Source organism: Leptosomus discolor, chromosome Z (assembly GCF_034619465.1).
Source record: "Leptosomus discolor isolate bLepDis1 chromosome Z, bLepDis1.hap2, whole genome shotgun sequence".
In the NCBI taxonomy this organism is placed as follows: domain Eukaryota; kingdom Metazoa; phylum Chordata; class Aves; order Leptosomiformes; family Leptosomidae; genus Leptosomus; species Leptosomus discolor.
In genome coordinates, this window is record NC_141419.1 from 9,009,241 (window position 1) to 9,037,154 (window position 27,914).

The 27,914-nt window shown below is 42.3% G+C and overlaps 1 protein-coding gene across 4 annotated transcripts in view; it reads right to left on the reverse strand.

Annotated features, from left to right (window-relative positions):
• Window positions 1-25,589, reverse strand: part of CAST (calpastatin) — a 29,339-nt gene extending 3,750 nt beyond the window's left edge. For 2 of the 4 annotated variants that reach the window (XM_086479485.1, XM_009949556.2), the window contains exons 1-24: window positions 25,541-25,589; window positions 20,986-21,036; window positions 20,593-20,649; window positions 20,298-20,414; window positions 18,589-18,675; window positions 18,071-18,172; window positions 17,231-17,311; window positions 17,073-17,126; window positions 16,393-16,488; window positions 16,150-16,242; window positions 15,356-15,454; window positions 14,139-14,222; window positions 13,131-13,178; window positions 10,511-10,615; window positions 10,110-10,211; window positions 9,329-9,430; window positions 8,214-8,297; window positions 7,410-7,457; window positions 7,140-7,235; window positions 6,428-6,526; window positions 5,174-5,275; window positions 3,402-3,494; window positions 2,608-2,661; window positions 2,111-2,200 (exon numbers count right to left, since the gene is read on the reverse strand). In XM_086479485.1, coding sequence (XP_086335611.1) covers window positions 2,111-2,200; window positions 2,608-2,661; window positions 3,402-3,494; window positions 5,174-5,275; window positions 6,428-6,526; window positions 7,140-7,235; window positions 7,410-7,457; window positions 8,214-8,297; window positions 9,329-9,430; window positions 10,110-10,211; window positions 10,511-10,615; window positions 13,131-13,178; window positions 14,139-14,222; window positions 15,356-15,454; window positions 16,150-16,242; window positions 16,393-16,488; window positions 17,073-17,126; window positions 17,231-17,311; window positions 18,071-18,172; window positions 18,589-18,675; window positions 20,298-20,414; window positions 20,593-20,649; window positions 20,986-21,036; window positions 25,541-25,561 — 1,965 coding nt within the window. In that variant the 5' untranslated portion in view covers window positions 25,562-25,589. Of the gene's footprint in view, window positions 1-2,110; window positions 2,201-2,607; window positions 2,662-3,401; window positions 3,495-5,173; window positions 5,276-6,427; window positions 6,527-7,139; window positions 7,236-7,409; window positions 7,458-8,213; window positions 8,298-9,328; window positions 9,431-10,109; window positions 10,212-10,510; window positions 10,616-13,130; window positions 13,179-14,138; window positions 14,223-15,355; window positions 15,455-16,149; window positions 16,243-16,392; window positions 16,489-17,072; window positions 17,127-17,230; window positions 17,312-18,070; window positions 18,173-18,588; window positions 18,736-20,297; window positions 20,415-20,592; window positions 20,650-20,985; window positions 21,037-25,540 lie in introns of those variants that run through there. The other 2 variants (XM_086479486.1, XM_086479487.1) reach the window with 2 other exon arrangements.
• Window positions 25,590-27,914: the final 2,325 nt, after the last annotated feature.

Consider the following 27,914-nt stretch of genomic DNA (forward strand, 5'->3'; position numbering starts at 1 on the left):
CGGGCAGATGTTGTGTTTAGCACAAAGCAGTAACGTTGCAGCAGAAGCCTTCACTCCACAGCTCACAACCAAATGAAACAGCATCTAAAACACCAACAGTTGGTCTTACGCCGTCTGAGGATTCGGCGTCAAGGTAAGCACGGGGCGGGGGGGAAGCGCTGCAGCGGCCTGGAGAGCTGTTTGGAAACACAGATGTTTTCTCCCAGGAATTACGCCTGATTCGAACTTTAGTGTCAAAGCTGCTGCTCCGCTGCCCCCCAGGAGAGGAACAAACACAGCATAAAAGCACAGATAATCCGAATCCACATCTGAAGTATGGACAAACCCACAGTTTGCCCTCAGTAACGGGATGCCCCTGCAGTCCAAGCTGAAGGAAGCTCATGCACAGTTTAACTTGGAGCTGGTTATGCTTCCACAGCTGTGCCTGTCCAAGGGACTTAGTTTCTGACTGCTAACACATCGGTTTGTTCAAAGATCAAAGGCCTTGTAAATCCAAGCTTTGTTTGTCGTTTCTCCTTGCAGGACGCAGGTCACTACTGCAGGAAAACAGCAGGGACAGGCTGGCAGGAGTCAGCAGCAGATGACAGACAACTTTACCCAGTACAAAAACGATTCACCGTTCAAAACCAATGTGTACCGTTCCCTCTGCCTGCTGGGGAGGGACCAGGGCGTAGGACAGAGCACGTCACATTACAGAAACACAGGATGGTTTGGGCTGGAAGGGACCTTTAAAGTCCATCTAGCCCAACCCCCTGCAGTGCGCAGGGACAGCTTCACCTGGATCAGGGTGCTCAGAGCCCCGTCCAACCCGACCTGGAGCGCTTCCACCCCCTCCCTCAACCTGCTGGCCACGCTGCCCTTGATGCAGCCCAGGATGCGATTGGCTTTCTGCGCTGCGAGCGCACATTGATGGCTCACATGCAGCTTTTCGTCCACCCGCACCCCCAAGTCCTCTCGGCAGGGCTGCTCTCCACCCCTTCATCCCCCAGCCTGTCCTGATACCGGGGATCACACCAACCCCTGGGCAGGACCCTGTACTTGACCTTGCATACGGATTTAGTTACCATCAAGCCTCCCTTCTTCTTAGCGCATGCTGGTGGGTAAGAGAGCAAATGGCAGACAAGAGGGAGTTACTGGTTCCCAACTCGTTTGAGCACTCACAGGAAACAAAAGGAGTCCACAACTTTCGCACTGATACCCACTGGCTGCCCCAGAGCGCCCTCGGGCTCCTCTGCCAAGGAAGCATGTGCCTGCAGAGGCACGGCAGACGTCTCGAAGACGTACAAGACCTCTCCCTCCATCCAAGCTCAAGGTAGCAAACGCCGGGTTAAGAGCAAGCAAGAAGGATGTCTGACAGTGACTCTTCTCATATGTGGACCAAACCTCAGTGCCCTTCTTCACACTCTCTTCTGGCACAACCACCCTTTCTCAAAGACCATCCTCATGCTGGTGACCTCCAGATTTATGCAGCATCCAAGACCATCCTCATGCTGGTGACTTATGCAGCATCCACCACTAGTTCATTTCACAGAGCCTCGCGTGGGCAGCACTTTGCTGGGAAAAGCCTGACAGCTGTTTGTCAGCTGTGTTTGAGATGATTATAGGGCAAATAAACGCTCCATTTCTCATCACAAGACCTCTCCAGCCTGCTCCTACTTCATCTTTCTTGTCAGCTTTACTTTTTTCACTATCACATCTAAAACTCTGTTCTGCTCCTACCACTTCTCTCTGCAAAACCCTCTTGAATTGTTTCTCCATTTCAGCCTACAGCTACTGCTAGGTAGTGCATGCAGTCGTGGAAGGAAGATTTCTTTGCCTCTGTTTTTTGGACACTCCAATCTGTACAAAAGCTGTTACGGCAATTCTCTGCTCAAATTCTCCAAGCCTGTCTTACCTCTCTGAACAACTCCAAATACCACAAAACTTCCTTCTTCCATATATTTACCACGCAGCATGAGGCACCAAACTTCCATTCCACCACATCTGGACAGCATCTTCCAAACAAACAGGCTCTAAACTGAAACCGAGCTACTGCAAGGAAAAGCGAGGAACTTCCACAGAGAAGTGAGACACTGTTTATTTTACAAGCTGTTAGCAGAAAATGTCCTACCTTTGAGTGCTGTGGCATGGCAGGAGCCTTTGCACAAGTATCGAAGTCACCTGATAGGGCATCGATAGCTGCAGAGTCATCTGTAGGCTTCTGCAATAATTTTAATTCTGAGGTCACACAATATGCAGTACTTCCCACAGTCAGATTAATGTTTCAAGAATTTACGTCCGCTTTAATTATCCCTTTCCTAAAAAACCCCACTCCTGAGCTCTACACACGTTAGAACACAGACATCTGTTTGAGGTTTCTATGAGAACAATTTCTTTGCATACTGGACCTGAACATTCGCAGTGTGGTTGTACACAAAAACCACATTTGTCGTGAAGAGTTACCCTTCACAAAAGTTCCACTGTCCACGCTACCACCTACAGCATTCAACAGCACTTACGAGAATTTGCAGTGAATCCTGTCTCCAGTCCACAATGACTCTACTTCGGAAAAAAGATCAGTGCATGCAGCACGAAACAAACACAGAACAGAAATACCGTAAATGTTACCTTTGGTTCTTTGTGTTTCACATCATCCTTTGCCTTCGGCTTTACTGGTTTACCCTCAGGAAGAAGAAAGATTACACCCTCACTTTGAACTGCTCAGATTAGTTTTGAGATACAAGTAGTGATGCATGACATCAGGATTTTACAGGTTATCAAGAAATTTGTGCCGCTCTGAACTGATTTCTTTATTTCTCATGCATTCAAAGTCTATTTCACAATGTGTTTTCGTGGTCTGTTACTCTGACTATGGCTGTGACACCTTCCTTCTATCCTTGCAGTACTACTGCAAAAACAGTTTCCTGATCCACACGGATCAAACCACTGTCAGAGCAGCCACGTGCTCCAGTTTTACAGGGCTCCGGGCATAGCACCAAGGCAACACCCGCACGTACTCCTTGTCCCCAGCCTTGGAACAGAACTACTTGGAAGGAGCAACCGTTACGACCCACAGCCCGCAACTATCTCCTGTTTAAAACCAGACTACAAAGCCAAGCTCTTTAAAGGGAGACACCCTATTTTTTCACCTGTTTTTCTGGAGCACCTAAAACACTGAGCCAGTGTAACTGGAATCCATACTGCTAAATCTTCTTTTTCCCTTTGTTTTTTGAATTAAATGCATGCAAGGATATACAGAGATACTCTAAGAATAGAGATTTACATGTTTAACCCTAATACACAAATATCATACACACACTTACTCAGCTTCCCCGTTCTCCCCGTAATTCCACAGAGGAAAGGCTGGCTCACACGCACAAATTCTGATGGTGCCAACAAAAACTATCAAAGCTTTTCCTTACCTGCTCGCCTGACTCCAGAAGTTTTAGATAGTCAGGGGGGATAGTATCATCTCTTTCTCCAAGTTTGTCTCTGTGTTCAGATTTAGCCTTTTCCTAAAAGCATGTAATTTTTTCACAACTTTAGTACTTATGTTAGAAATATTAACAAAAGTAAGCCAGAGTGCTCACTGAACTCAGGACAGATGTCCTTTTTGAACTAAAAATTCTAATACTACCAGAAAAAAAATCACCTGTTTATTTCACTATGAAGTGTGCTTCATGCCTGAAAGTTTTAAAATCACTAGCTTTCAGTAAGTGTACACATTTAATAAGCTAAACTTACATGACACAGCAGCAGCAGCCCAACATAAAAAGAAAAGTTACGTCAGCTTTCAGTTCTGCTTTTCAACCACATGACTAAAAGGAGTCATTCCATGCTTCTGCACCGAATCTCATCCCTGCCCTGTAGCTTTAACACAGAACTGACGCTCCTGCAATGCCCCACCTGTGAATGCATGTCCAGCAGGGCCCAGGGCACTTACCCACCTCCCCCCAGACTGATGAAGGGTGCCCTACACTTCTCGTCAGACTTTGGAGCCGGAGTCAGTTTCAAATCTGGGGGCTAGAAGGCAGAGCACCACAAGCTCCCCAGCACCACATCAAGGAGGGAAGCATTCCTTCTACTACGTGACTTCTCGCAAACGTACCCGAAACACGCCAAACAAAACATCTGGTTTAGACACCAATAGGTTTTTAAGCATATTATTGAAGAGTATTTTTGTATTTGTTAACGCAGACATTTTAAGGATCTCTTCTTTTTTTGGAATATTTCTAATATAAGCATGTTCCTTGCCTTTGTAAAGAACAGCACATGAAGAAAGCTGAGCTCCTGCAGCTCCACTGAAGGACTGGGGCTGCTGAGATCTTGCAGATCAAGCGTTCACTCTCTCGCTACGGCAAAGGACGACGCTACCCACACCGTATAGGCCTGTTCCTGAAGGCAGCGAACAAGTCCGCACCGGAGCCGGGTCTGAGATTAGAACTCTCCTTCTAGACTCCAGCCTAAACTTATTCATGGTCAGCCTACGCTAATGTCCCTTACCCTTCCCCGGCCATGCCCCTTACCTTAAGTATTTCAGTTTAGGATTTACTATTACTGCAAGTATAATGCAGAAATGAACCCGTTTTCTTATTAGCAGAAAGGTCTTAATACAATTATATGAGCAAAGAGTGAAGGAAGACAAAACGAGCAGAAAGAAGCAAGTTAAAAATCGGGACTGATTAAGTGAACACATCCGCTGATGACCTCGGTATTTGTGGGGTAATAAAAGTCAGTTTGACAAAAAGGAGGCTACAAAATTACTTTTAGAAATAGAGGCCAGAGAAGACACCTGAAAAATTAGAATAATGACAATAAAAGGCACTGAAGTAAAATTATTGCAAATTTCCTGTAATATTTCAACACTTGCCTCCAAGTGGCTGAAGCATACTAACTAATTCAACATTTTCCACAAAACACAAAAGTAATCCAGCTGATTGAAGGGTGGCTGGTACACCTACATGTAGTACAACGTAAGAGTATGTTGGGTTTTTTTTCTTCCTAGTAACTTTACTCCTACACCTGAAAAAGACATGCAGATACTCCTGTGAGCACACAGAAAGTATTGCAGTATACCATTTAAAAAAAAAATCTCTAAAAAGTAAGGTAAGTATCTTGGATTTGGGGAGTTTTTTTGTTTAGTTTATTTTTTTCTTTCCCCAGACTGCACAAGTTTCAGAATGTCTTTTGTTACCTTTACTTTATCCACAACGGGTTTGTTCTCATCAGGGTCGGGTTCCCTCTGCCCCAGGGAATCGGACAGGAGATCCAAGGCCTCATCCATCTCTTTTGCTCCCTGTCAAAGTACAAACACATTTGGGAAAGCAAATCTGCTGTAAAAATAATTTAATTCATCAAGCTAATTTAAGTACTGACTAATGAACTGCAAACTTCAGTGAACAATGAACCATCAGCTCTCCCTTTATAATTACAATGTAGTGCAATAGCTGGGGAAAAAAAATACAGAATGTTTAGACCTTCAGAAAACATAATTCCAAGAAGAGGTTATGGAATTTACTTTAACGGCTTTCTTTTGTTACACATAAGCCTAAGCCTAAGCCTAACTGATCTAATGAGAACAGTTCTATGAAAAAATTGAGGTTTGCTAGTTGCCATTTGTTTTGCAAACATCATTATCACTGCAGATTAGCTGCTAAGGAAGCATCAATCTGAATTAAAACTTAAAACATTTTTATCTTTACAGTATGCACGGTCTTTTGCTTATTCACACCCGTTTTATTCAAACACCGGTTAGGAAAAAAAACCCCTTAAAACCAGCTACAACCCGGGCGGGAGGAGCTTTACACTCCCCTTTGAAATCAGGCTGGAAACACAAGCTGCCGCTGCACGGACCGAAATGGAGAAGGAACGAGCCACCCAACACCAGGACTGGGGGAAGTCAACCCGGCGCGACCAGGAGGTCACGGCGCTGCCTGTTCCTCCACTAACCTTGAACTCCTCCTTTTCCAGGCTCCAGAGGTGACTTTGCCTCTATGGTAAGGACTACCCCATTACGGTTTTAAATGCTCTCATTACCTAACCAGGAAAAGAAAGGCGGGGTTTGGCTAAGGGCCCCAGCCCCAAAAGGTAACCACCCGCATCGACCACGCGGGGGATGTCCCCAGCAGCTCTGGAGGAACCAGCACAGGACTGGACACCTCTATGTCCAAGTGCCGGGGAGCAGTTTTCAAAGGCAGGCTGAAATACGACAGTGTGCAGAGCTCGGGCAAAACGGACAGACCAGTCTTTGCAGTCGGCTGGACAGGAGCTGTCCAGAAACTCACTTTTTTTTATCCAGAGGGAACATTTTCTTTCCCTCCAACAGCCGGTATTACCAATAAAGGATTTAACTTTACAACAGTCTACTGGTAAAACTGGCCGGATCGTGCTCCCATCTCTCTTCATCAGTGAGTTCTTAGAGGCAAGTATCTACAAAGGGGTTGCTTACTGAGGTAGAAGCTGGAGGAGCTGTTGAGTGCACAGAAGAAACTGTAGCAGCAGAGATAACGTCCGAGGAATCTGCGGGCTTTTCACCCTCCTTGGTTTTCTGCAACAAGACACAGCATCATTACTAACAGTCTTCTGAAACAAGACACGGTATCACTGCTAACACACAGACAACTGAGAGAAAAATACGTGTCAAATTCCATGCATCTAAAATGCAATGTGCACACACAATAAAGTCCTGTTTCCACGACTTCATTTTCTAGAAGCTCTACTTATTTCAGGTTGAAACCCCAAGCTGAGAAGCACTGTGCAACTGTGCTGCACCTCAGTTTGCTGACGTTCAACCTCCTGTCTCAACTGCTGGGTTAAACCTCGGCAGAGCTTAAGTCAGAGGCAGGTTTAATGGGACTTTGCAGCAGCTGAGATTTCACCAAGCCCATCCATATTCCCAAGTAACACGTTTGAAATTCTCAACTGCAAAGCACTACTTACGCAAGCAACGGCTAAAAAGATGTAACAACTAAACTATCTTGTTTTTTTCTTGCTACCAAGGTCCTGCTCTCCTATTAATTTATGGCAAAAAATATTTTAAATGTTCAGTTACTGAGTTTTATTTAAGAAAGTTTACATAAACTTTAAGGCAAACAAATAAAATCTCAAGATCCTTGCAACAATTTGAAACTGAAAGATTTTCAGAAATCAAACGGACTCACCTTTATTACAGTTGCTGTAGGTAATGGTGCAGATGGCAATGGAGAACAGGAAAATCCTTCTGTCAAACCCTCTAAAACATCATTTTCACTCATAGGCTATCATTAAAAAATAAAACAAAAAGAGGCTTTTAAGCCTTTTCGTCTATTAAAAGGTGAGCAGGTAACACCGTCTATCTCCATTTCTAAACTGAAGACTGGTAATAAACCTTACTGACATTTAGGTAAGTAATTAATGAATAAAACATTTATCTGAATTTTTTTTTTTTTTACCTGAGACTTTTCTTCCGGTTTTGGCAAGAGTGGTTTTCCATCTTTATCCTATAAAAGAAAAATCCCCTTATATTAAAGCAAGCACTCTTTAAATGATCACGCAATACAAGCACCCTGAGAGCGTTCACTGAACGACAGGTAGCATCACACAAGAAATCGACCTAACTCGTAACTCTACCATCCACTGCTGTTACTCAAGGTGTCATTTAAGAAACCCAGGTCCTGTAACTTGAAAACATCTGAGGGCTGGAAAGTGACTCAGTGTGCGAGATCCTGAGCTTCCCGACTTTGTGTTTCAATTTCCATGGGAACAGCACAACTAATAAACAAAAACCAACTTCCAGACTGGTAACAACAGTCCTGGATGCAGAGCCCAGAAAGGCTGGATCCCTCCACAGGTGTGCTGTCGTGTGCAAGCCTCGGCTGTACCCAGGCAACCCATTTATGTCAAACGAGTCGTGTGGTGATGTTTGTACAAGTACCACCTTGAAACACTGAGTTTTTTTAACAGCTTTGATGAATCACGATTTATTACGTTCTACAATGCTAAAAGCTAATGAAAGACTCCAGTGCACTAATCTCAGTGAAAATTATCCATGTGCAGGTACGTACATCTGAACCACTTCTGTGCCCATGCAGGCATCTAATGATAGATGTCAGGTATTCAGGAACTACAAACCAGAATTCTCACATACTACAAAAATGGCTGAACTAAACATCAACATTTCAAAATGAAATGGAGTTTCAGTTTCATCTGCATATTCTGAGGAAAGTAAGACTAAGACAACACATTAAATGAGTTACTTTAGCTTCTGTTAATCTGTACTCTGGAGGAATAGTTTCTTCGTCTTCACCCAGTTTTTTGCGTTGCTCCTGTCTGGTTTTCTCCTATGAAGGCAAAATAAAAATAACATTAAGAAAACCAAATAAATATATCGCAACAGAAATGCATATGAGCAATCTTGCAATGTCTTCAGACTACTGTTTCAAACGAGTCTTTCTAATTCAATCCAACCACCAGATAAAAATCTCATGAAAATTAAAAGAAAGCCTTTTCTCTTGAAAAAGCCTTCATTTCTCTGCCTGCTTCTTCCTGTGTGTGTATCAGAAGTAGCTCCACCTACTTCAGCGAAGATCAACAGAGTTCAGTAAACAGACAAGCACGGACCAATAACAAAACAGCCTCTGACTCTTAACTCTTGACTTTTTCTGAAATCCGTTCAACGTCTCTCTGGGCAGCACGCAAAGGCATGCTGAACAGAGAAATCGGTAGCTACCCTCAGAATGGACTACCCCCCCCATACAAGTTCAGCTCAGAAAAGGTGGTAAGGCCAACTTTGGGAACTTCCATTTGACAGAGTTCCAGCCCACCGGAAGAGCTCTCCTGACCTTTCCATTTTTGGCTCCAGTCAAGACCACCTGGCCCATGACTTGGGGTGGGAAATGGGGGCATTCGGACTGTGACTATGAACAGCATTCCCTCAGAAAGAATACCCGTATTTCAGGGACTGACTTCAGGCTGCCAGTTAAAATAACAAGACCAGTGATGAAACCCAAAGCTTTATGCACCATTCCTAACTTAAACAACACATCATAAATTTGGTTCCTTTTGAAAAAAGGACCATACTCTTTGCTTAACTCTGCTTTGGTTCAGCAGTAAGACACTAAGCAAACGCAGTTTTCAGAGGCTGAGGGAACTACTGTAGCGTAAAAGGCAAAATTATTGAGGAAGTGTACTCACTCAGTGTTGAAATCCCACTAGTATTTCCTAAGCAGAATACAGCTGGTTTCACAAGTAAATTTTGGTTTTTGAAAAAGTACAAAATTATCTCTAAATTATTTCCAGCCTGAGGAAGTACAGTAATGCTGAAGATAACTTCATCAACAGTCTATTTTTTGAGGTCTGATTGTTTCTCTACCTTAACTTTGTCCACAGCAGGTTTCCCTTCATCTGGATCGGGCTCCCTCTTTCCTAGGCTACTGGACAAGGCTTCCAGTGCTTCATCTGCCACGTGACCAACCTGTAAGGGTATCGACACAGCAAAACCAATCCTTAGTGTGGAGTTCAGCTGCAGCTGAAGAAACCCATTCACATACTAGCCCCCCAGCCACACATTGCTTAAAGTAAAAATGGAGAAGTAGACTAACAAACTGTAATGCTTCTCTCCCTAATTGTCTTCACATACTTGGGATCTGCTGAGTTCAAGGCACAAGTAAGCTCGGACAGAGGTTGCTCTGTCAACAGGCTTCTGTCCCTTCCAAAGACTTACGGCTAAAATGTTCCACAGGGGGGTTTTGTTTGTTCTGTTTTTTAATAGAAGCATATATATTCTGAGGAGAGACGCACGAATGTGAGCCATTAACGCGATCTTCCAAAATGTTCAGTAGGACAATTATGATTTTTTTTCAGAACTGGTCTTTTCTGCAGCACCTACTGAGTTCAAAACCAGCATCCCTTTTAGAGCATTAAGAGTCAGAGCAGACCACAAGCACTGTCAGTTTGTCTTCCTCTATCAAGAAGGTCACCGACCTTCCCCGTTCAGTTTGTGCTTGACTTGATTTTTTTGGAAAGCACTCAGCCTTTGTGGCTCCCCTCTACGAAGGAAGAACATGCAATACTCAAAAAAGCAGCTTAACACGCTATACCATCGCATACGTGAAGCACCGAGTTTTGCTTTAGCTCCACCTGAGACTACTCACTGAAGACACAGCTGATGGCGCTGAAGACTGCACAGTGCAAGCTGTGGCACGAGGGACTACTTCATCCCCAGTAGTTTTTGCAGACACAGGATCGGAAGGCTTCTGAAACCCAACAATTACACTGCATTTTACTGAACATGCACAGAAACCCAAAATGTACCTGTTAAGTGGCTTTTTCTCTTTCCCCGATACAGTACAAAACAAGAAAGAAAACCCTAAAATTAAAGGTAGAAGCCCCTCAATTAAGGACTAAGTGCCAATACTGCATGTTCCACTGAATGCAACAGGTGGGGAAAAAAAACAGAAACAAAAGAAAATACTTTTCTTGAAAGAATATTTGCATTATCCAGTCTTAGCAAAACTATCAGCGTCAGCATCTTCAGCGAACTAGAAAGACATACTTTGGACGTGCTGCTGGGCTTCAATGGTTTGGATTGTACTGCAGGCTGTGCAGGGCAGGCAAAGTCTTTTGAAAATTCATCAACAAGATCAGATTCACTCAAAGGCTGCAAAAAAGACACATGAGGTACAGGTAACTCAGCCTGGTTTTAATTTATTTTTTCAAGAATTATATTTCAACTACTCAGAAAGCAGGAAAACTTTTGTAGCCTGCACCAATATAACCTTTCACATTTATGTGCAACAAAACAGCATAATTTCACTGTACCTGAAATTAAGAAAATCACTTTTCAGAGTGAGTCAGTTGCTTTGTTATCAGAAGTCAATATAACACAGTGAAACATTATGTTCAATACTGTTTACAAGGCGACTGGAAAACACAATCTCCTCATTAGAAATACAAAGAATGACAATGTTTATGAGATAGTATTTACTGTAGCAGCACTGTGTTGCTGTAATACTTCAAGTATAAATCACATATAGGGGTTGGAAAGCAGCACCATTAGATTATGATTCTCCCATTTCAATTTTTTTTTCTTTTTTTTTTTTTTTTGCAGCAGCAGTAGAGCTCCCTCAGAGGCAATGTCACCTGGAAGCTGACTGCTGACACTTAGCGGTTTTCACTGCGCATGGTTTAGGGAAAAGTGAACAAACTGCAGTTTCAGTTCCCTGCTGTGTGGCCTGTTATAACCTGTTGATACTACGTGATCCAGTACTATGTGATCTATATGCTTCTGTGATCTATTACTAATGCTCCCGGGATCCTTCAAACTACTGTTTACACCTGAATGTGTAAATCTTTGCTAGCAGTGATCGCCGTTCACTTGCTTTCCAGAACTTAGTTGGTTAGGGCTCATTGGACAAACTCATAGTATCTAAAATGACATCTGTAAAGGACAGTCTCCCCCAGCGGCCCCCCGCTCCCCCCCCCCTTTTCTTCCTTTGTGGATCAGTGCCCCTAAGTCTTTATAAAATGTCTCATCTCATAAGGCCCCACTTTTCATCACATCTGAATTCCTCTTTCAACCACTAAATCACAGAAGCACTCAGGCAGTAGCAACTTTTTTTCACAAAAGTAATGCCACTGCATGTGCTTAAGGGTATGCAGAGTAGAAGCCCAAAGTAATAAAGCCCTAGTTGAAATCATGAAGGAAGAAGAAACTTGCATGCACCAGGGATGAAAGAAGAACTGTGACTGATTAAAGGTTTTTCAGCTATTGACATAACTTTTTGTTTTGCTGGTTTGGGCTTCACAGATCTAAATTACTGGCAATGATACCACAGGAACACTGGCAAACACGTCTTGCCCAAAGTCGCCTTCTTCAAATTACAAGTAGTGAGGTAGTGCCGAGAAAAATACCGCAACATATGGCTGTGATATCCCTGCGATTCACTTACAGAACAACTATTCAACTGTATTGGTGTCTCTGACTGACACAGGTGGAAGAGCATAGAAATACTTACTCTTCTCCTACCCACTTAATTCTTTTGGCATGAGACCTTGTGATTCTGAGCTGATCTTCTACTTCAGTTTTCCGCTGGGCTTTAGTCAAACTATGAACCAACCCCCCTCAGCTCATGCCACCTTGCTCTCCTGGAGCTTTTCTTTTCCTGCGTGCCTTCCCCGGTGCTCCCTGTGAACAGGAAGGCTTGTCTCCCAGCAAGAGTGCCTGGTTCCCTCAGAGCGTAGCTGCTCTCTCTTTTTTTTTCCTTACGCCATCCTTGGCCAGTGTTCCTCCTGTGCAGCTCTCATACATCACCCACTCAAGATGGTTGCAAGTCTAAGACCTGACACGCACATTTTCAGAGACATGAAGTCTTTTCAAGGCTGCCTTTGCGTTCCTCCATACTTCAAGCTTGAATAATACAAAGGACTTCACATTTCTGCTAAAAAGGCACAGTTATTCTCGCTAAGATTGGTCCTGACCTCCAGGTGAATTTCAAAACAACGGAGGCTTCCTGTACTTTCCCAGTTTTGGCAGCACTCCCCAGCTCACAGTACTTCCACAGTGAAGCCCTCAGTTTCTTCAGTGCACACTTCCTTTGCTTTTCCTAATTTTTGCTTTCTCCCTGTGCATTTTAAATTAACCTTTGTGACTCTTCCTTGCAATCTTTTCGTCCTGTCTTGAGCTTTCTAGGCCATGGCAGGTATTTTTGCAAAGTCCAAGTTGTTCTTTGCAATTAGGTAAACCTCCATAGCAGCTTTTTCCTTCTTTCCAGTCATGTTCCCTTATATTTGATGACTAATCAGAGGAAACTGTCAAGAAACCAAGACCCTCCTGCCTCGCCTCTCTCTGTTCTCCAACAGCTCCAACAGACTTCTACAGAATACCTTGCACTAACTCCCCATACAGCTTTTCTTTGTGCCAGCAGTCATTCCTGTAATTCTCTCCTATCTTAGCAATCTCTAAACCTTCTTCTTACTATAAGCGCCTTGTTCACAGCCAGTGAATTTCAACAGAACCAACTTTCACTCGACACTTCAGATCAGCAGGTTTTGTGCAAGAAAGTAAATGCACAAGCAGACCAAGAGACTTACATAACGGCACAGAGAGAAGTGATGACAGAGAGGGAGAAAACAGGGTATCTATTCACACTCCTACACATTGTCAGTTTTCTAACCTTAGGTTTTTCTTCAGGCTTTGGCAATATTGGTTTTCCATCTTTATCCTAAAAGAAAAGTAAGTATTATTGGATATTTTCCCATTGTTATACTCCATAATCACCAGCAAAATAATACAAAATAAATTATACGCACAAGATGAAATCAGTGACACAGTAACAGGAATGCCCCTAAACAGGGGGAATTCTTCCATTGGCCAGATAAAAGAAGCAAATGTGATGTCTGCACAATACAAATGGGCCAAGAGACCAAGAAGTGTCCACTCCCATCAGTATCAATATCCAGCAGGAATTAATTCCATAGTAAACCAGCAGGAATTCATTCAGTAGTAAAACAAGCTTTGAGTGCGAAAGGCAAACTTTTGCACTTGAACAAAGAGCGGGTTAAACCCCAGGTGTGTAGCCAGGCAGTCTTGAAATCCCTAAAAAGAGGGGTAAAACTGCTCCTTCCACAGCAGAATGTTAACATTCAGCTCCAGCAAGGCCAGTTCATGTAGCAAACCCGCTAATACCAGTTATACTAATAACCACCGTAAAAACTTTCAATTCTAAATATTATGGACAACACGTTTTAGTTCAATTGCTGTTTTGCTTAACCTTGAACAAATTTCCATCGCTTGAACTGACAATATGAAAAAACGAGTGCAAGTTTCATACCATTTTACAATAGTGTTTCAAGGTCACATTACAAGGTGATACCTAAGAGCACTTCTGTAAAGGGATGGATTTTACAACACTGAGGTTTAATACCAGAAACAATTACACCACTCTTGGAGAAGGAATGTGTGACCTGGGCAGATCAGATCTTTGCTCAGAATGCCAAAAAACCCAGCTATGGCCACAAAGGAAGGCAAGGAAACTAGAGATACAGAAATCACCAACAGCAGAAAGCCACTGATTAAATACTAGTTTTGCTTGTTTTCCCCATGTTCTTTCCCACTCTGTGACCAAAGGAAGTGCCAGATGCACTGCCCTATTTACAAAGCAATGGAGATATGAAAAACTTACCAACTCTGGTGTTAATCTGTATTCTGGAGGTATTGTATCATCACGCTCTCCAGCCTTTTCTTCTTTTTTCTCTTTAGCTTTTGCCTTAAAAAGAAAGAACAAAAAAAATCACTTAAAGAGATTAAAATAAAATCTCAAAGTACACTCAACTTTATTATCAAGATTCTTCAGCCTACTGTTTGAAGAAGTACTAGCATCAGATAAAATCATTCCATATATCAAGGTACTGAAAGTCCTCAATTTATTCCTATCAAATTTCTGTAGTAAAATCATCATGTTTAAGAATCAATGCCATATGTGAATGTGGCTATATTATTTTGAATTCTAAAAAACCTCAGACACTATTCAGAACTGCAACTTCGTGGCAGGTACTTTTAGAATTTTTGGGGTGTACAAAATCCTCAGGTTTCCTTGGATTTCATCACTGACTATGCAAGCTGTAATTCTCTATCTTTTTCCATCATGGCTACTGCAACACAGCTTTTAACCCTCTGGACCTCCTTCATGAAGCAGTTGCATCCACTGTTATCTGAAGGCCCAGACTGATTGAACCTGCAAGACAATATGCTCTTTTTTGTCACAACTGAGCTCCAAAACCTTTGCTCAGGAACAAATGATATTCTGCTATTTCCCTGTCACTTGTTTGCTTTGAGTTGTAAGGGGAAAATAGCTGGTATTAGTAGGGTTATAGAGAGAGTATGCAAAACTAAACTAAAAAGTCAAAGTTTAACATGCAAACACAGGATTACTGCTAAAATCTAACTGTTGAAGAAAAACAAAAGTCTTAGAAGACACAGTGAAGGGCAAGATACAAATTAGATAATAGGGTCTGATGGAAAAGGGAGTATATGCACTAAACCCTCCAAAAGTTAATTAAAAATCAAATAGCAAATATGTGCAAAACAAAAGCTTGCTATAAATCGTACTCAGCTCTTGGGGAAAAAAACAGAGCAACTATAGCTAACACAGGAAAAGCTGTATGTACGCATGCTTGTGTAGCCAAATGAAATGCTTACCATTTTCCAGACCATCTCACTACATTCTTTTCTACCTGTATCCACTTGGGCTTTCTTCACTTCTTAATTTTCTTAATAACATACAACTCAGGCATTCCTTAGGCCTTTGATATGAAAGTCGCTTTGCAGTATCTGACAAAAGGGACTTGGGATTCCAGGGGAGAGTCTGAAAGCTGCTGTAAAAAAGGAGTAAGATCATACCTCTGACACCTCTTCAACAGGGGTAAGATCTTCTTCAGGTTCAGGTTCCGGTCCGCCAAGAGTATCAAGAAGAGCTTCCACTGCATCATCCTTTACTTCCTGTATTTAAGAAAATATGCAAACGATTTCATTATTTCTTTAAATTGACACAGGTTTTACCTTACAGATCTTTTCTGCTGTATATGAAGCAAACAGCCAGCACCAGACTGGTCATTTCTGTTTGGCTTTACCTGATTTCCTTAACATCACATTGCAGGATATGGAAATTACATGATAAGATTCATACAGTCTAATCAGAGCACATCTCCTCTTAAGGAGAAGGGAAAAGAAAAAAAAAAAAGAAAGCAAAAAAACCCCACAGTATCAGACAACACAATTGCCATATGGTTTGTCACGGCAAACCCAGAAAGTGTAAGTTCACACTTGCTTCTACAGAGGAAAAAATAAAAAGTTTGTAAAACATAGAAAATTACATTATATCCATTTTACACACACTCACACAGCTAAGAAAGCATGTACGTATTCTGTTCTATTGCCTCTAGCTGGAAGAATTGGTTACTTTGCAGAAGAACCCAGAAGGAAAATCATCTGACCCACTAAGGCGAGATCTTTAAGGTACAGTAGAGTCTGAGCAATGGCAATTCCTGTTATTCCTACACTTTCTAAGATAAACAGGATTTACATCTGGAGATGAGGATGATGAGCATCTTTATGAGATCAGACACACATAAAGTATGGCATGGGCTTGTAAATTTTAATTTTAAGTTAACTGGTCAAAGAATGACTATGTATACCTCTCTTGATTTTGTTTTCTTCTCCTTAGGAGGAGCTGAGGTCTTGACTGAACTTGCTGCTAGTGCTTGCACGATTTCTCCTTCCTTACTTGGCTTCCAAGAGAGAGATGATATTACAGGCAAATTTACAAAAATAGAAAGAAGGGGGAAATTGTCAAGATCACTTTAAAGTGAAATATTACGATAATAATGGCAATGTTTCATTGCAATAAAGGCACGCAATGGTAAGAAAAATACCAATACCTCTGTCAGACTTGTCTTCTTTTCTTCAACAGAAGCAGTACTACAGCTAAAGTCAGATGACAGGGCCTCTGCAAGCTCATCATCTGTCATTGGTTTCTGAGCAAAAAATTGCAAACTAGGTTAGGATTATTAAAGTTCAAATATAAATGCTATCAAACTTGGTTTAAAATCTGAATGTGCTCCCTGCTTACTCACACAGTGACCTCACAAGCACATGATGCTGTCACAGAATAACCAAGTATACTTCCCCTCACTGGCTGATTCGTTTTTCAAATAAGCTTTTATTTTTACACACTAAACTTAGAAACAGCAAAATTAAGCTGGCTTACAGAATTCTCTTGCTAAGTATAGAAATTCAAGTAACCTTGGCTAAAGACACTATGAAGAGACTCCTGGATGCACAGCTACTATTTCTTCCCTTGGTTATCACTACACCAAATATCTTTATGAGCATTTATTTGACTTGTTTCAGCTTCGGTCAGTGTTCTGAAAATTCCTACTTTATTAAAAACATCTGTGCCAAGTTCTGTTTAGTTTTATCAGTATCTATGTTATCTGGCATCCCACAGCCCTCTCCCACTTCCTGGGATTTTTGGAACACAGGCAACATTTAAATTTTCCTAGGAATCCAATGATAATTGGGTTATTTTCACCTTCCAACACAAAAACATAAGCCTTACTTCATCTCGTTCATCTGCTTTGGCTGGGACTCCATCTTTGCCATCCCCTTTGCTCTAAAACGAGAATTTTGTAGTAATTTTGTAGTAAACAGGAAGCAAAAACATATAGTATGAAAGAAAACTTGCATGAAAAAATGTATTTTTTTAAACTCACTAACCTTCAACAATTTAACATACTCTGGAGGGAGACTACCTTCCCGTTTACCCATTTCTTCCAAGTATCTTGAAGATATATCTTCCTGTGAAAAGAATGCACACATTGATGTTTTTGTACTCCTGCTTATTCCTGACGTAGAGCTATCTACAGTGATACTTCCGGAAAGAAAACGCGAGTGCTGGCTAGATCAGAGGACCAGTCTTGGACCATGAATATATAATGTCTTTCAGAACCTCCTGTCACACACATGCCTCTCACCGAGCTTCAACAGTGCACATCATCTAGCAAAACTCTGCACCTCCATTGCTAGATTCCTTCTGCATTAACATAAGCCACCTCAGAGTCTCGGACCATGGAGTGTACTGCTGTACCTAGGCCAAATTTTAAATATTTATAAATTCCAAAATTTTTATCACAGCTGAGTACTGCACTGAGCAACTGACCTTGGAACCTTAATCCTTCTTATGTTAATCTCCCATTATAACTCAGAAAGGTATGCATTCTTCCCCAAATTCTCAATGTTTTTCTCAAGGAATCTCATAGGTTGTTTACGCTCTCTTATACCTCCATCACTGCCCCTTGTAAACCCACTGGAGATATGCTTGGAAGTCAGTTCTTTGCTGACACTTTACAGCTTTCTACTGCAATACTCACGTAAGTATCATTTCTGAATTGCTGCAGACAACGCTAAAATGCAACTGTGCAAACTCTATTTAACTTCTTAGAGGATCAAAGCAACAAACACTGGATCTATGTAGTAGTGAGCAATTACAGATATAAAGATATATAAAGATTTTAGAGATAAATCTTCTAAGAAATAAAAATGAAAACTGTAAAATACCGTAACTTCCGGACCAGTGTAAACAGGACTTGTAGGCACATCTTCTTCAGGTCCACCTAAGGTATCTATCAGGCTATCTAGTGCCGACTCATCCATAGCAGGCTAAAAAATAATAGAAGTTATCATTATAGAAGTTACCAGGCTGTACAAAGAGAAAAAAAAAAAAATCTGAGTCACCTGGTGAATCTGTAGAAAACTCCTGGAAACCAAACCAAGAGCTTTCTTTCAGTAGGTTCTGCACTTGCCAAATTTTACAGTGAGAACTGTTTTTAATTTTGTTCCCGAACATCAGTCACAAGATCATTTCTGTTTATATACACATGCATATACATACAAACATAACTGAAGATATAGAGTAATTAATTTTATGCTAGTTGTGGTAAAAGTGATTCTATGTAAGTCCTATTTGACAAAACACAAACCACACACTACTGGTTTGTTACCTACGTGAAGCGTTTCAGAGAAACACTGAGATATTTTTACGAAGGAGGCATTTGTCTGGGACTGTCTTTACCAACCTCAACACTTGACTTGTCAGCTGCAGCAGCCACACTTGCACTGGCTGCACCTGCACCAGCTGCTACAGACATCTTCTCAGACTTAGGCTGGAGAAGCAACACAAAAATGAAGAGACGGCTTTATTATATGGTCCTACGTTAAAAATTCTAGAGAAAAAACAAAGTAAAACAGAGATGTTCTACTCAGGCATGCATATATTGTCCCTCTTCACCTACAGGCCAAATGAAAACGGTAAGCTGGTTCTGCCTGCTGGCGGAGTGGTGTGGAAATTGAGTTGCTGCAGCTTGCATGATACTGAGCCCAGCCTAAAACACCAAACTCTGAGGCTGCGCTCATTTTTTTGCACTCAGCAACTGGCTAATGCACCTGCACAGTGTGCAGATGCCTGGGCAGCGTGTGCTACCATCTACCTGCAATAGTATGGGGACATACTCTGTTTCCAGTGTGATTTTGCTGGGAGAAAGAAAGCATGCTATTTTAAGTACTCCACCTCTTTCTTTTACTTGGCCACTAAAATAAATCCGCAGTGCAGAAAGACTATGAGGACCCTTCCAAGTCTCTTTTGAAAGCTTTCATTTAGACCTGGTAGTTCTCAGTACACCATTAACACCTGCAGCAAATACTGTTCAACCAGGTAGGGTGAAAACTGCTCCAAGGAGTTAGGTGCAGGTGAAACACCAACACAAGATGCAGACTTCTGCGTTACTGACAGCCTCATTTACCGCAAAAAAAGTGGTAAATGTAGTAGAGCTGCAGGAGTCCTTCTTGTTACCCTGGCCTTGCCACCCACACACATGCAGACCAGAAGACCAAAAGATCTAGATCCTTATTACCACACACTTCTGCTCCAGCTTTTTCTCCACTTGCCCCTCTGAAATGACCCCTCCCCAGCTTCTTCCCCAACCTTTCTCTTCCCCCTTTTTTTTTTTTTTTTCAGAGTCTTGCAGTCAGAGCGTGCAGGCTGCCCTACTGCAAATGTGTAAGCTGCTGCCCTGCTGCATTTGGAGCCAACACTGCTACTACAAACATGCCTGTCAGTCCACAGGTGAAGGAGTCCCTGATGGCAATGCTCATACCAACAAGGCATTTCACCAGGCAGTCCCTTCTGTTCACCTTCAGTAGGGATCAGGCAAGGGAAGAGACTGACAAAGAACCAATTACACCCATGTAGGTGCAAGGAACTCACAAAAAGCTTCTCTGAATGGCAGAGGAGCCCCAAACACATAACACATGGGAACAGGTCTACAAGTGTGATAATCCTAATGTCCCTTCCTGGTCTACAGAGCCACAGTGTGTTGGACAATGAAAACGGATTGTACAAAGGGGACAATGAAAGGTGGATGCACATCAGGATCACCGAACAACTAGCACAAACTACCAATACCACCTGGCTGGGCAGCTGTTATCTGCAGCTAATCCTTATCCATTAATGCTGTCATGTGTCAGCTGGAAGTGGTATATTCAGGATGTTGTTTAAGTTAATTAGTGGGTAAAGCGAGAAGTTTTACTTCCCAGATTTTAAAGCAGCACACAGAGGTTTCTCATACACACCTCTAAACTCAAAACAGCTTTTGAGCTTTTCTACATTGTGATTTTTGGGGGACCAGTCTCACTTTACAATATTCAGCGTAAGAACCCATCTTGACGTGGATTTCTAACCCCTACAATAACATAAATAATAAAGACTGGATTGCTACTTCTACTATACCTTTGCTGTCTCTACGGAGGTTGCCTGTGGAGGCTGGTCAGCTTGAGTCGTAGTTACTTTTCCTGTATTATTTGGTTTAGAAGTTGCTGTCACAGAAGGCGAGGTTTGGCTTTTTGCCTGCGCAAAGATAAACTATTACCATTAGACCGGGAAATACTTCTGGGCTGGCTTTGGTTGGTTTGTTTTTTTGATTTATTGTTTTTAAACAAAAGAAAGAAGAAGAAAAATACCACAAAAAGCCTTCATTAAAAGAAAAAAGAGAGAAAGAGAGAGAGAAAAAAACTACACAACTTACACCATTGGATTCCTTTTGCCTCTCTTCAGCCGGATGTTTATGTTGAGAGTCTGTTGGCTGTCATGAAATAAAAAATTGAGATCATTTACCCTTACCACCCTTCAATGCTCTGGAACACCATCTACACCAGTCCAAATAAGCGGAAGACACATTTAAAGATGATTAACAGAACACTTCTCAAGCTGTGGTGAAGCAATAAAGCACCCTGACTGTCCCCCCAAAGCACTGCATTTCCACACCCGTCAGCTCCCAACCCTTTTGCACACAGGTATGTTCCTAATCACACGGCAGTTTCATGTGGCACAGTAGTGGCACAGATTTCAGGCTCTTTTTTCAAAGTTAGCCAAAGTCCAAAGTACAACAGCTTGTCAAAGGTGAAAGGTAAGTATTTACCTCGGTTGACTGCGCATTTTTTCCAGATTCTGTTTTGGTAGCTGGTGTGGACTGAAATACAAGCAACATATATTCAGACAGAGATTAATATGCTTGGCTATTTCTAAGGGGTCAGATTACCCAAAAAAGAATACCAGATGGGTTCACGCTCGTGAGCACCCGTGCTACCTAACTAACACACAGTACTAGGTCTCGAAGTTTACAACATCGTGGCACAGATCTCCACTCCAGTGATCTAAGACCACTCGAATGTAGGAAACACACATGTACACAAACACACAGTCCTCACAGGAAGGATCAAAAAGGGGGGGGGGGGAGAAGATATTCAACAAATGTAATGAACAGTTTGGTTTATATCTGAAAATTTTCTGCAGCTGTGCCACAAAACCGATTCCTGTGACTAACCTCAAGTCAATGTACAGTAAGCAATAAATTACTACTAGTAGAAACACCTAAGAACAAACACTGAAAAATTAAAGAATAGTTCTATCTGATAAGAAGAAAGAAAAAAGAAAATGTCAGCCTCCTCACCATGTTTTTCTTACTATTTTTTCTCGCTCTGGCTACTTCAGCTGTGCTACCATTAACACACAAAGAGCCAATGTGGCTACAGGGAAGTCACCGGGAGAGGCCATGGCACAGGCTGTGGCCTGTTGTGCCAGCAGCAGAAGCTCTGGCCACAGGGAGCACACAGGCCCAGGGCAGCATGGATTGCTCTGTGAGGAACAGTACGGGCTGCACCGAGCACACCCGGGAGATGTGGACCCTGAAGCCTGAGCCCTCTCCCCCCTTGGGGCTTCCTCTGGAGCCAGCGGGGGACACCAGCATCGTGTCTCCTTGCACTCTGACCACCTGCAGCAGGCAAGTTCCGAACTCAACTGGGAAACAAGGGGCCACAGACAGAAGCCTTCCTCATCCCCTCTATCCTACCAATACACCAAGCATATTTAGAGTTACTAAGAGGCAAATAATAAGGACTTTTTTCCAAAGAGCCTATTAAAAGTCAGTTAATAACCAAATATAAAAATCTATTAGGTGGTAATTTAAATTTTTTCATTGCTTTGCAATGTTTCCATTTCAGCTGCCAAACATTAATTTGATATATCCAGCTTCTGTTTTCTAGCTGACCACACAGAGAAATTTGCTAGATTTGTTTACCATTTGTTATGCAAGTATTCACACCCACACACTGAACCACAGGCCCTTGGCTGGGAAATCCTGAACATGCATAACAACGTATATGCCCAAGCATAAGCTTGGCAAAGGTCTCAAAGCTTACACTTTGAGACCTTTACTGCTACACTGCAGTAAAGAACACAACACCAAGCGCAAGTAAGTTACAACAGGTGAAATACTGATAGAGGGGGAGGACAAAAATTTCCCAAAGTCCAAAATGGGGAAAAAATTTAAAACAAAATAAAATAATAATTTAAAAAATCGTTTAACCTCTCAGATTCCCCTCGTTGGATATTCTCTTGATGTCTAACCTGATTAAAACTCAGTACTTCTTAGAATCAGTCATACTTTATAGGCTCCCACTTATACATCCTTGTTACATGGCTACCGTATGGTTAGCTCAAAGACACACACCCCCATTTGTGTACCTGTACATTAATAATCCTGTACTGAAAAAGTAATCCTAATTTTTCACAGTTTTTAAGCTAAAAAAAAGGTGGACTCTTTGCTTTAGTTGTTACATAAACATGTCCAATCAGACATGAGATGTCCTTCGGCAGCAAAGCTGCAAAGCAACGTAACAGAAGCGCAAGCATGAGGTTCAAGAAACATAGGGTTTGACTTTGCCTGCTGTGGGACTGCTACCTGCTCAGGACTTTAAGTACCCTGCTGTTAGAGCACAAACTCAGGTCTTCCTTATGTGCTTTTCAGAAGAAAAGTAAACACACCTTTTTTGCAGGACAATAAAATATATGTACTTGCATTTCTTTCAACCCCCGACAGCTGTACAGAACACAAATTCAAATTCTCAGCCTGCCAAACCAGTTATTAGCAACTGCACGCCTTTTTTTTTTTTTTTTTCAGTTGGAAATATTATTTTACCAAATACTTAATGTCAGGGTAGGCGTTATTCATTATTTTTGTAGATATTTTAAAATGTGCAGAATTGCTCATACTATAAATTTATCTATGATGACGCTGAAGACTATACGGACTCACACAGGCAATGCTTTGATTCAAGACTGACAGACACACGAAGATGCTACAGCCACCCTAAAACATATGACCATGAACACATACATGCCTCCCGCCACACACAGACACAGCTATTTAGATATACTTTTAGCAATAACAAAGTTCAAATCCCATAAAGGAAAACTATTACCAGGCAATTCAAACCAACAATTTTAGTACAAGACATTCAAAGGCAACTGTTCAGTCACCCTTTAAACAGGGCCAGTTGTGAGCTGTCACAGCCTGAAGCCACAGGATCAGTTCACAGCTGAGCTCCTACAGAAAAAAAAAGATATTCCAGCTCCCCTCCTGCCTGCTTCCACTTGCCCTGCACCAGTATCAGAGAGGCCACATTTAAACAGACTCAGGAAACTGAAAAATAGCCTGGAAAAGGAAAATACTTATTAACTAGCTCCCCAGTTTAGAGTGCAGTTGCACAAATGCGTGTGGAGGGATGCAAGCCGAACAGGGCACGTTTTTCTCGGCGGCAGTGGCAGCATCCTGCTTCTTTCCTCCAGCAAAAGCCACAGGGTGCCTGCTCTCCACCCCGGTCCTCCAGCCTCCCCACCTAACCCGCAGGGCTTCGCCTACAGAACAAGAAGTTCCACATTCCTCCCTCTGCGGCAGCAGCTCACAGCCTTCTCAGAGGGGCATAACGCTGGGGGTTGATTTGAGACAAAGGGTTCACACACACAGAACTGCAAGCTAAAGAAGGGCCCAGAGGACGTTTAAGAGTAGCTGCACACTAGAGAGACTCTAAGACAGACACGAGACGTGGTTGCAGCAGGCAGTCAGGAAGGAGTTGTGAATTTGCAAGAAATTCAGGACTAGAAATGAAAGTGACTCAGAAACCTTCTTTCTTTTCAAAGAAGTCTGCTTTCAAAATGCAGATGACTTGCTTAATCCAGCAGGAGGAAGACATTAATAATGCAACAGACATTAGAAGAAAACATTAATTGTCTTACAGATGCAAACACAGGACATTATTTCAAAGGTATTTGTGTTTACCAGTCTCACAGTGTTCTAAGTATGCCTCTGCTCCTCTGTTTTTGTCTCATCTTGCAAACACCAGTTTTAAAGATCTGATTAGAAATTTACTACGTTCTTCTGAGAGTTACTTCAAATTTCAAGTAGAGAAAGACCATAATAGACAGCTGTCTGGGTTAAACCATATGGGGAACAGCATGAACATGATACCAGTGAGTCTGCTCGCAAATGTAACCGGAAGATGAAACTAGAGACTTGCAGACACCTTCACTTATGAGTAATGAGGATCGTGCACAAATGGAAGAGGTTTCATTGTCATCCAGCTCACTGCTACTGGCCTAAGTCTTATATGTGTGCAGGGAGGAAAAGGGTGTTAAGAGGTTGAGGGGAATGTAATGGCTAACTTCAAGTACAAAGAAGATGGAGCTAGACTGTCTTCAGAGCTGCACGCTAAAATGACAAGAGCCAACAGCTACAAGTTGCGGCAAGGACCTTCCCATCTGATAAAAGGGGAAAAAAATCACCACAGTGAGGGCGACTGAACACCAGAACCGGCAGGTATTCAAAGTTTGTCTGGCAAGGCCTGGAGCAGTGTGATCTGCCTGCAGAGCTGGCTCTGCCTGTGCGGGAGGGCTGGACCAAGTGAACTCTAGAGCCTCTGCTAACCTCGCTGCTGTCGGGGTTCCTCCAGTCCTACCGACACATGGTGCATGCAGGCAGCCGTGACTCTCACCACTGCCCAAGTCCCTGCTGGTCTAGTTCAGCATTTTGTGGTTTTGGTGGTTTCAATGGTACGATTATGGAAAATGGAAGGGGGAGAGAATCATTAATTATTTGCTTGAATAATACACGTAAATTCTCTTAGGCAACAGAGGCAGGGAGGATTATGACTCTCTTCTAACAAGCAAAGTACGTGACTGATGACACAGCTTCGACGCTACACAGGTTCTAGTCATAAGACAAGACAGAACAAGCGCAAAGGACAAAGGCAAGGAAGCTGTCAGACAAAGATACGAGATTAATGAGCAGATGAAATTGTACCTACACTAAAAGCCGAAACTTGTCCTGAATTCTTTGAATATGTGAAAAATTACCATGAGGTAAACAACCCTGTAATTACACTGGGGGGAGCTATATACGTGTCACAAAGTGTGGCTGAACTGAAATTAAAAATTTTAATTAACATTTTTTTACTGCTGTCATAAAATCCTCCAAGTGCTTTGTATGGCATTTTTTAGATATTTTCGAAGAGGAAACTAAGCTGCACCCAAGAAATAAGCTAAATACAGTTACTCGGTATCACAGTATTGAAAAAGAAATTCTATTCCTTCATATATTTGTGCTTCATTGGAAGCATGAGTTTTTTAGGAATGTGTACCTTTGTTTCAGATGGCTTCATAGTTCGTGTTTTTGATGCATCCACAGAGGACGACTGCTTCTGAGAGAAAAAAAAAGATAATTTAATTTCACCTCTGCTATACTTATTTATATTAAGCAAGCATAAGCAACCTGAATTCATTTGATATCCAGCTAAAAATCAAGAATAGGTTATTACTGAAAATTAGAGTTACCATTTCAGATCTTCTGTCCTGACTGTATTTCTATAATACGCATATGTAGGATTTCGACAGCGTGAGGCCCACAGATCTTCTCACAATATTTTTTTTCTCTGATGTGTACTAAAGGCAAGTTTCACGTCAAGTGTCAAAATCAAATCCTGCTCTCACACTGAAGCATACATATATGCTTACTGTGCAGGGTTCATCCACATTTCTTTTTTTCTGTTTAACAAAAATTATACTTTTGGATTTACTAGTTTGTCATACAAAATATTTAATACTAAACTATCAAACTCAAATATGTTGAGATAAGAAGGAATAATTAATCTGTATGTAATACACACGCAAGTGCTTTTACATATCATGCGACCCTTCTGGAAAAGGTGCAAACGACATGGTCTGTTTTCCCAGCTTCAGTGATGTTAATCTGTGAACAGCACGTTTTAATTCTGCTGTGACTGTATCAAAGAACGAAGTGAATATTCTAATTGTCTCATCAATACTTTATGCAGATGTAATACTACCTCTCTAGTCCTGCTTCATGTGCCTCTGCTCAAAGCTGTAGTTGCCACATATTCATAGTTTACATTTAAATGAATAAGTTACCAAGTCTTCTAGATTTTCTCTTCACCGTTTACCACGCCACTTGCTGTATGAAAACACGCATTGTCTGAATGAACTCAGAAGCCATTATTACTATTCCATACCTAGGATGACTTCTTACTTCCATGCAGAAAATTTTCTCGCTTCTGTAACTTTTCATAGTACAAGCATTTCTCAGCAGTAAGACAGAAGTTGTACAGAATTTAAACAGTACACTATGATGATGACAGCATGCTCTCCCCGCCAGTGTATCTGGCATCTTGCACACCTTAGCAAGAGGTCTGAAGACTCTAAATATAGAGAGGAATTGCAATTGTCACACTAGAGAGATGTAAGCAAGTAATACCTGCTTACATGTATGCACATACCGACTACATAACAGATGGGAACTTTTGTACAGGTGGAGACATACAGGAACGTACAAAGCCTCCTACATCGGGACAGGGAACAAGTCTTTTTAAACAACGTTTTTATATATTTCCACTACCACCATCAGGTAATCTGCAGGCAGCACCACATTTTTCTTAATTCACTCTTTAAGAGTTTTTTCTTTCCATTTCTTTCTTCTCCATGAAATTAACCTGAATTCCTTCTACATGACTAACAAATACGTATCTATTCCTCACCTTCGTATTACTCACCCTAGTCCCTGTTCATTTAATAAAGACACATTTATCTGAGCCCTTCTCCCTTCCTCCCCTGAGAAAACTCCTACCAAGCCGTTTTCTTACAATACAGCAAAAAATACTTCCCAAGTTCCAGCACAGCACCACCACCACAACCTGCAGAGATCAGTGAAAACCTCCCCCAAAAAAACAGCTGTCTTTTCTTTCTACCCTGTCCAGCTGGGTGGCAGTAACTAGCAGAAACTAAGAGGTGAGTAGTTCAAACACTCGTGGAGGAAGAAGAGTAGTTTGGGGACAGAAAACAGTTTGATGCATGGCTGCTGATCAGGAGCTGAGGAGAATGCCACGCTGTCCTCCCAGTGAATACTCGGGATTGATTCAGGGAAATCAAACCCTGTGCCGGGGAGGCGGCGGGGGGCAGTGGGCACCCTCCTGCTGACCACTCTGTGCATGCAGGTAGTGTTGCACCACCGCGACCTTCTGCGCCTTGCTTCATTTTACAGCACCGTTTGCCCGAATTCTGCAACATTCAAGGCCTCCTGTGTTCCACCATCCCCCCCAAAAGAGCCACTACAAGGACGACGGGGGTCCTTGAACTTCCAAGCCCAGGTCCACAACCACGCTAAGCCTCACAGACCGACAAGGGCAAGAAACCACCAGGGTCCAACCCCTTGTTTGGTGGCCACCATGCCGCCCGCTGCCAGCCTGGCACCAGGGGACCACCCCACACTGCAGGTTCTTCTGGATTTCCTCTCGTGGGGGCTGCAGCCAGCCATGCCCTGCCACGAACCGGCTGCGTTTGCTGCAGCCCGACAGTCAGACTGTGGCAGGGGGGAAGCAACGGATGGACACGTGTCAGGCGTGGAGGTAAATATTAAAACGCTGCCTAGCAACTGGCATAATATCAGCCTGACACAGAGCTCCGGCAGTGGCAGCTGGGCGGGCAGGCACACCCTGCTTGCAC